Consider the following 8,859-nt stretch of genomic DNA (forward strand, 5'->3'; position numbering starts at 1 on the left):
TTTCATGTTACGAGACAGATCTCATGGTGCCTATTGTATATTCAGAGACTTTATCTATAAAACTTGCATGCATATACAAACAAAGCAAATGTCACAAATGTATAAAACCGTATATTATAATTAAAATAAAAAATATATATTTTTACATAATAGTCAATAAAGTTGAAGTCAAAAATTGGCTTGGTGGACACATACTCTAACATTGTGGTGTGCCGGCTTTAATAACTATGACTATAGACACAATCAAGACAAGTCTACAAGTTCTAGATGGTGATGAGAATGGGCGGAAGGAGCCTGAGCGTGGATCAAACGACGAGGAACTTGTTGAGAGAAGGTGGTTGGATGGCTTGTTATAGATGGTTGGGTCCAAGATAGGCTTCCATATCCATGGCTGCCACCACGATGATCACTACATACAAGTTCTTGAAACGTCGGTCGGCTAATAACCATGAGGTCTTAACACAATCAATAATGTATACCAAGAACATTAGGCTAGCAAATGAATAAGTTAATTTCCTCTTCTTGGTTCTTCTTAGGGCTACCACCAGATAACTTAAGTACTGTTCAACCCTTTTTAAAAGTTCCTAGTACGTTTTGCTAGTAAAGATTCCAATCACTTGTGCAGTTAGTTACTAGAGAAATCTTTTGATAAATTCTGCATTTTATTATCTTGAGAATTAAGTCTGCCATCCACTTCTTCTACAATTACTTAATAACCAAGTGGAATTTTTCAAGTCTTCATCGTGGGACCTAATTGGAGTTCTTTTTTTCATTTCCTAATTCATAGTAAAAATATATATACAAAATTCAATATTTGTATGGATCTCTGTGCCACAATGTAATCGGAGTCAAGCTGATACGGAATTATTTAGTTGTTTAAAGGATTCAAAAAGGTCTTAAGGATCGTTGATTTTGAGTTTTGGTATATGAATGTAATCTTGGCAAATCATAATAGATCTTTTTAAGCAATGTAGTGGTGAGTGCAAGAAGATATTGCTTTAAATACCGAGGGGCCTATGTTTACCATCAGCTTGAGCTCTACGCCTCTACCTTCCAAGACATTGATTAAAATTAGGTTACCCAAACCTTATTTTGAATGATAATTATTATATATAGTATAAGAAGTGAATCGATAATGTAAGATATTTTAGATATTACTTTCATATTGGGCGGCCAGCTCGAGAATCAAGAATTTTCGTAATGCATGGAAAAAAATACAAAATTGCAATATGTTAAAGAATTGGCATCAAAATGAGAAATTAAAGTTTATATTGTTGAAAATTTATAATGGGCTCGATGGATATTATCCTTAATCATGAAAAGTCCGGCAAAATCACTTACATTCATTGGTCAACACCGTTTAGATAAAATATACGATGGATGATCCAAGAAAAATCAGAAATCCTAACTTAATAGAAACATGATAGTTCCACAAGAGGAAGGGACTGGTTCAGCCAACATCGAAACAAATACTATACTACCAAGAGTTGACGCACCGTCTACGACAAGTTCTCTTTCATAAGCTGACATAAATTTTAACAGTTAAACAAGAAAAGTAGGCAGAGACAACGGTTGAACTTTATAAAGAGTGGAGAGAAAGATACTACACGCTGAGTAGTTTTTTGCTCAACACGTCTCTAAGCTCGAGATCTCTTGTTGCTGCATGCGGGGCATTTGTATTGCTTGATATGCTCGGCTCGCGCAGGTGTAATCTTCACACACTTGCCATGGAACCACTTCTCGCATAAGTCACAGCATATCCAGAATTCATCCGATGCATAGTTCTCCCCACAAGCTCCGCAGAGGGTGTCTCCATGCTCGTCCTCTTCTTCCTCATCCAATCCCTCTTCTTCATCTCTTGGCTGCGACTTAGAAACTTTTTCCGAGGCATCAGATGCGCGCTGCAAGCAAACATGAAAATTTATAGGGCACGAAGAAGAACATTCCATTGTCAAACAGATTATACTGCTCGGTCTACTGAGCTCAAATCATGCTCAAAACTAGACTTGATTCTAAAAATGAAATGTAACTGCGAAAATTGAAGGGAAAACATATCTAACCCAACAGAGTGTACGCCCAATCCTGTTCTTACCATTTGAGAGTTTGATTTGGATTTGTTGCTACTGTGATTTGAGACTGAAGATTTATCTTTCTGTTGCTTCTTTGCCGCTCCAGTCACGACTTCAAATACAGATGGAAGCTCGTTGATCATGTTGAAGAGTCGCTTCCTGGATGAAGAAATACGGTGAGATTATCACATGATTAACAGAGGAATCAAACCGATTATTTAATCAAATTATATAACAAGATCTCAAGGGATGTAAATCTACTGCAATTGAAAAATTGTTCTCCAACAAATTACAAAATTTAGCAGCGAGGAACTATCCAATCAAATTTTAAAATAAACGAAGTATTAACCACAAAATGACCTTCAAAAAAAAGAATGCAGAAAAATAGACATGATAGCGAGAATGAATGTAGTTCAAAATTAACATGTAATATTAAACATGGAATTTTGAGCATGCACCTGTCAGATTTATCAAATCCAAATCTGGCACCAAAATAAAAGGCAACGGCAAGCAACCAAGCATCACTGTGGACGGCAACAAGGGATAACCAGTCTTTTTCTTGCATCCCATCTCTAGCAAAGTTGATGCCCAGAGCGGGCTCAGGAAGTTCAGGAGGTACTTCTTCAGCAGGCAAATTGACCTCCCACTGTTCACTAGGAAATCCATACAAGCACAAGTTCTCCTTCTCTGTAAAGCCAAACATGAAATAGATTGACAACGGCTGAATTTTACACAAAAGACCAGGTAAACAAACAAATGAATTTGAGAATATAAAAAGCATCGCCTAGGCATGCTTAACTGGACGGGTTAAGACCGGAACCGACCCGGAAACGGTCCGTTAAGCCTGGAACCGGATCCTGTAAGGATGAACCGGACCCAAAACCGTGTACAAATCATTGTTTGGTGGGTTGAACCGGTTCAGCATCAACCGGTTCCGGGTCGGATCCGGAACCGGACACGGAACCCGAAATTTTAAAAAAACATTTGGGCCAACGGTTGCAAATGCAGCCATTGGCCCAAAACGGTTAGTGAAATCTGCAGATTTTTTTTTTTTGCAATTCGGCCCCCAAAACAAAATTTTTTTTTTTACCCCCCAAAAATCACCTATAAATTCATGTCATTTTTAATATTTCAAACATCAATTTTCTCTCAACTTTACATTTCTTTATAATCAATGTATTTCTTTGCTGTAATTTCTCCAAATATATTCAATAATTGTGTTATAATTTTATTGATAATCAATTGTTATTTATTTGCTATTTCGCAATTTACTCATATAAATAATTCGAATTTCAATGGCATCATCGTCAAACCGTGGTGATGGTGGAGGCGAATACGCTTCTGACTTTGGTGAACGTTTTGGCTACACCTTGGACTTTGATGAAGTCGAACTTGGCCACGAAGATGAAGAAGCCATGGAACTCCCTAACAAAGATGTAGGGACCCCATCGTCTACCCGATCAAGCAACACAATGTCAACGAGCACGACGACAGCCCGTGCAAAGTTTGGGATCACTTCGATATTGAACAACAAGGTACGGATAAAAGGTACGAATAACTCTTTTGCCGTATGTAAAATTTGCAAAACGAGATATTCTTAATAAACGGGTGGTGATTCTGTTGTACCGGCACTTTGCAAAAATATTTAGTTAAGTTACATAAACTTGACCCTGATACGCTACGACCATTCGGTAGGGAACCAACACAACAACAAATTAATTCTTCAAGTGGTAGAACTTTCACAATTACCAAAGATATTTCTCGAAAGTCATCGTAAAGTTTGTTACCAAATGTTGTCAACCTTTTATAATAACTGACAAGAAGGTTTTGTTGAATTTACTAGTACTATTCAACCTGGTTTTCACAATATTTCTAGACACAAACTTAAGAAATATTGTTTTGATATTTATAAATAATATAAAAAAATACTAAAATCGCATCTTTCAAATATTTCTTGTAGTGTTAGTTTGACAACTGATATTTGGACTTTTTTAAAATATGAATCTTATCTTGTAGTTACATGTCATTGGATTGACGAAACTTGGACTATGCAAAAAAGAATTTTAGCGCTAGATTATTTAAAATTGTCACACAACGCATACACTATAGTTAAATATGTTTTAAATCTTGTTAAGATTTATGGCATACAAAATAAAATAATGTCGATCACATTAGATAATGGGAGTGTCAATACTCTTGCAATTAAATATATTAAATATTCACTAAAACCAATTTTAAATGGTAATTTGCTTCATGTTAGATGTGCATGTCATATTATCAATTTATGTGTTAAATGTGTCTGTGATGAGCATATGTCGACTATAACAGAAAAATTCAAATTATGTGGGAAATTATTACGTGAAAGAAGATATGGACGTGACTGGAAAACACTACTCGAATCAAACGGAATTAAATTTAAAAAATTTCTTCTCCCTGTTGAAATTAGATTGAATTCTTTATATCACTTGCTTCATATTTTATTACGTTTTCAAGATTTAGTTACTCCATATTACAATAAATATTGTGGTAGAATCTTTACTGCTAACTGATGATGATTGGAATATTTTGAATAAATGTGTTCTTTGTCAGAAATTTTTAAAGAAGCAACCGAGAAATTTTCTGGTATTAATTACCCTACTTCAACCATGTTTCTACTTTTATTTTTCAATATGTTTTATAAATTTATTGAATATCGTCATGATTCTGTTATGCGTGATTTTGTTTCAAATATGGAAAACAAATTTTTAAAATATTGGGGAAACTATCTCAATTGTGCATGGTTTAAAAATTACTTGATCATACTCAAAATCAAGGAGGATTAGACGTGTTTTTTTAATATTATGCTAAATTTCTTCGAAAAAATGTTGACGATCAAAAGAAGTCAATCTTGCATTCTCTCAAAAATTGTTTGATTTGTATGCTAGTGAACAATGTGATTAACCAAATGCGCAGCCGGAGGAGATGCCGATATATAAAAGCAAAAGTGGAGCACTGAACTTCTTTCAAAATTTGAAACGACAAAAGTTCAAAAGGAAAATCGGTGACAACAACCAATTACAGTATTGTTTCAGCTCAAAATACTAAATAAAAAAATGTTCATTAATAAAGTAATTATATATTAAAAATAATAATATTCGGACAAGGAACTCGGAACCGGTCCAAACCGAAACGGAACTGGTCTAAAAGTCATCGAACCGGTCCAAGATTGGATTGGTTCTTGGAAATGGAACCGGTTGTTCCGAACCGGTTCCGATCGGTTCTGGCATCACCCGATCCGGAACCGGAACCCTAGAACCGATAAGCACCCCTAGCATCGCCTATATTAAGTGTTGGGAAGTAAACATAACAACCAAACAAAAAAATGGAGAATTGAAAGTTTTTTACCTAACAAATGTACCATGTTTAACTTTAACAGCCATTTATACCAGTCCTACAGCAGATTACCCAAAACCAAGAAACTTATAAACCGAAACCACTGTTAGGAACAACAAACAGAAAAATGAAGGGGAAAACAGAAAAACGAGATATCAAGATTTATTCAGAAAACATCATCAAGTAGAAAAGGGAAAAACCACGGCAGCACAGAGAAATCGTATGCATCTTTTATGAAAGCTTTGGTACAATTACAAGAGATATTTAATACATAATTAATAAATTCTCAGGCTACATAAATTGCAACAAAAATACAAACATCCCCTTCAATAATATTCACTAGGCAGCAGTCTTTTAGATTCCATAAATTCTAACAACCACTTGATTAATGTTTTATCATAATGTATTTGGACTTCAGATTGAAGATTTTCAAAGATAACAACTTTTAATCCATTGTTTAAATTGCTCAGATAAATATGAGCGCCTATTCATTTCAAATTTTTATAGCACTTGTTCTAAATTTTTGTTTCATACCTAGCAATCACATTTCAAAACCTCAAAAAATAAATTGATTTGAAATCCATGACTCCAAATCAGTTTTTCATATCAAATTCTTCCATCCAAATGCAATATCCAAGAATTTTTTAAAAAATCCAACATCAACATGGAACCGCCAGGCTCCATTTTCCTCAAATAACATTAAACTAATAACGAACATGGATCCATAATTCACACTCAACATCAACAGAGACATCAATCAGCTAGAGCAACTACAAGTTGCAAAAAACACCCCAAAAATAACTAAGAGGTGATACACCCATAAGAGCCCGAGTCATTGATGATCCGGAATGTTAAATGGATTCCCAAATCAGGGTCAATCTGCAGGTTGAATTCTTCTGGAGCCGGGCAAGGTGCGAACCTGGGCTCTACTCCCCGGGCAGTCAGAAGCTCGGGCTATCATGACAATGCCCGGATGATTTCTACCCGTGCTTCGTCGATAACAGTACCGCACTCGAGTGATTCAGAAGATAAGATCTTGTCTAGAGAAGCATACCTGATAGAATCCTACTGATTTGACATTAAGGAAGAGTAAGGATGGCGTGACAGGAAGTCAACATCTAGAATGATCCAGTGGCAAGTAGGCACTGAAAACAAGATACCAACCACATTTTCTCCAATAAATAACAGATATACTCCTCGTTTAAACCTCTGTGGTTTTCTGGAGAATTCATCCTCACACATGTTTACACCAGTAGTCTTTATTTATCTAAAAGCTACACTGGTTATTATCTTCACCTGCTGACTTAAGCATCGAAGTGGCCATGCCGTACACCCCTCTGACGCCCATTCACGAATTCATCTCCTTGTCTACAGGTCACAGTGGAAGCTATAACTCATACTCTCATAGATTCATCTCCTCGCTCATTTCCTTAAACAAAAACACAAATTAGATCCGTTGGATTGCCCCTACTCCGCTTACCCATTCACCAGGATCACGTCACTAAGCAAAATGCATATTTCAATAACGATTTTTTCACAACTAAATTCATGAAAACAGGAGTATCTTTTTTCAGAAAAATATATAGTAAACACATGACAGGCACTTAGACAGCGTCGATAAGAAAAAGTATAACAAACTAATTTAAAACCACAAAGAAGGTAACATCTCGTTAAAAATAACCGCAGACCAGGATCACAATGCTGATAGAATTCTTCAACATCTGCAAAACAAAGAAACAAAAACAACCCACATTAAAAAATAAAACAATAAATCGAGCAAAAGATGAATACAACAAAAATTACCAGTAGTGAGAGCTTTAATGAGGCCACCTCGACGACCCTTAAAATCCCGAAAGACTTCTTCAACAGTACGTGGATTGTACCCGGCCTCCATTTCTTTTCCTTTGTTCTTCTTCGTTTAAGTACAGCTCAACAAAATAATGAATCAAAAAGTGCCAATAAAAAGCCAACAGAAGACAAATTTAAGCTCGGGAGTCGGACCAAACAGAGTGGTGTGCAAACTCCTGGGCTTCTGAGGGTAGTGGATGAAAAAGTAAAATTTGAAAGAGAGAAATGAAGGCGGATTTGAATCTGGCCGAGGAGGAGGGGTTTAACTGCATTTGAGAGTCGGCTGATGAGTACGAAAACCAATTTTATATATATATATATATATATATATATATATATTATGGTAAAAAATTAAAAGAGTAAACGGGATTAATGCTATCTTTCATAAAATTTTAATTTTCGATTGATAATAACATCGCTTTTTTTTTCAATTATTATTCAAATAAACATATTAGATTACACAGCTTAAAATACTTTGAATTTAAACTTCTCAAATTTCTCTTCAATCACGAAACTTATTTTAATATATAATTTAAATTCAAATTCTAAATTTCATGTCATGTTATACGACAAACGATAATAAATAAAGCAAAATGAATTGAAACATAACTTTTATGATATGATAACATCTGAGGTCTGGATCTTACGAGTTAATAAAATAAAGAATTTAAAAATTGGAATAATTTTTAATATAAAGTTCATTTGTGGAACTTTTATAAAACATAAAAAGATATCACTTATAATAATGATTATATAAAGTTTATTTGTGGAACTTTTATAAAACATAAAAAGATTATATATCAAAAAATTAAACAACAAAAGATTTTATAATAATTTATGTGAATATGAAATAATAAATACTATAAAATTAAAATTCTCAAAAAAAAAACAAAAATAGTATTGATAGGATCGGTTGGTAGGTGAAAGAGTGTTTAGAAGGAGGTTGAATAAACACTAGACAATTTTACCACTTTACCGAATCCTGAGTCAGTTTAGTGATAAACTGAACTCGAAAATCTTGTTATGTCAATGTCGATCAGTTAACTAATAAAGTGCACAAATAAACTGAATGACAGATAGAGTAAAGCTCAAAATAAGAGACACAAGATTTTTGGATGTTCGGAAATTTTAAATACTTCTACGTCACCCCTTCTATCTCGAAGATAGGAAATTTACTAAAAGACTTTGATATATACAACGATTTGTACAAAACCACTTCAGTTTGGACTTACCACAGCCAAGACTGAAACTCTTAGTATCAATACAGTTTATGAGTACTCAACTGATATGAAACTTCTTAGCACAATTGATCTCTATAAGATCAAATAATACAACAGTAAGTGTTTGTGCTTGTAAGCTCAAAGTATAGCCTTGAATGCTATGAATGTATATGCTAAATGTGAGCTTTTGAAATCTTTTGAATATGAACAGAAAGCTTGTGAAGATTTCAGCAGAGTAACAGCTTGGTTGATTGAATACGTGATGTTTTCTCAGCTGCTCTTCTCGCCTATTTATAGGCTTTGCTTCCAACGGTAACAATGAAAGAATTTTGAATCTTTATATCCGTTGT

General features: G+C 34.5%; 1 protein-coding gene across 2 annotated transcripts; it reads right to left on the bottom strand.

Moving 5' to 3' along the window:
• Window positions 1-1,379: 1,379 nt before the first annotated feature.
• On the bottom strand, window positions 1,380-7,549 carry LOC142553898 (PHD finger protein ALFIN-LIKE 4-like). Of its 2 annotated transcripts, XM_075664434.1 has the most exons (6): window positions 7,245-7,549; window positions 7,130-7,162; window positions 2,528-2,756; window positions 2,093-2,228; window positions 1,610-1,901; window positions 1,380-1,523 (listed from the first exon to the last, which is right to left on the bottom strand). In XM_075664434.1, the coding sequence occupies exons 1-5, from the start codon at window positions 7,333-7,335 to the stop codon at window positions 1,638-1,640; spliced, it is 753 nt and encodes a 250-aa protein (XP_075520549.1). In that variant the 5' UTR covers window positions 7,336-7,549; the 3' UTR covers window positions 1,380-1,523; window positions 1,610-1,637. The 2 variants fall into 2 exon arrangements, with proteins under 2 accessions (XP_075520549.1, XP_075520548.1); XM_075664433.1 differs by having other exon boundaries at window positions 1,380-1,901.
• Window positions 7,550-8,859: the final 1,310 nt, after the last annotated feature.

Source organism: Primulina tabacum, chromosome 8, assembly GCF_025594145.1.
Source record: "Primulina tabacum isolate GXHZ01 chromosome 8, ASM2559414v2, whole genome shotgun sequence".
NCBI classification, from domain to species: Eukaryota; Viridiplantae; Streptophyta; class Magnoliopsida; order Lamiales; family Gesneriaceae; genus Primulina; species Primulina tabacum.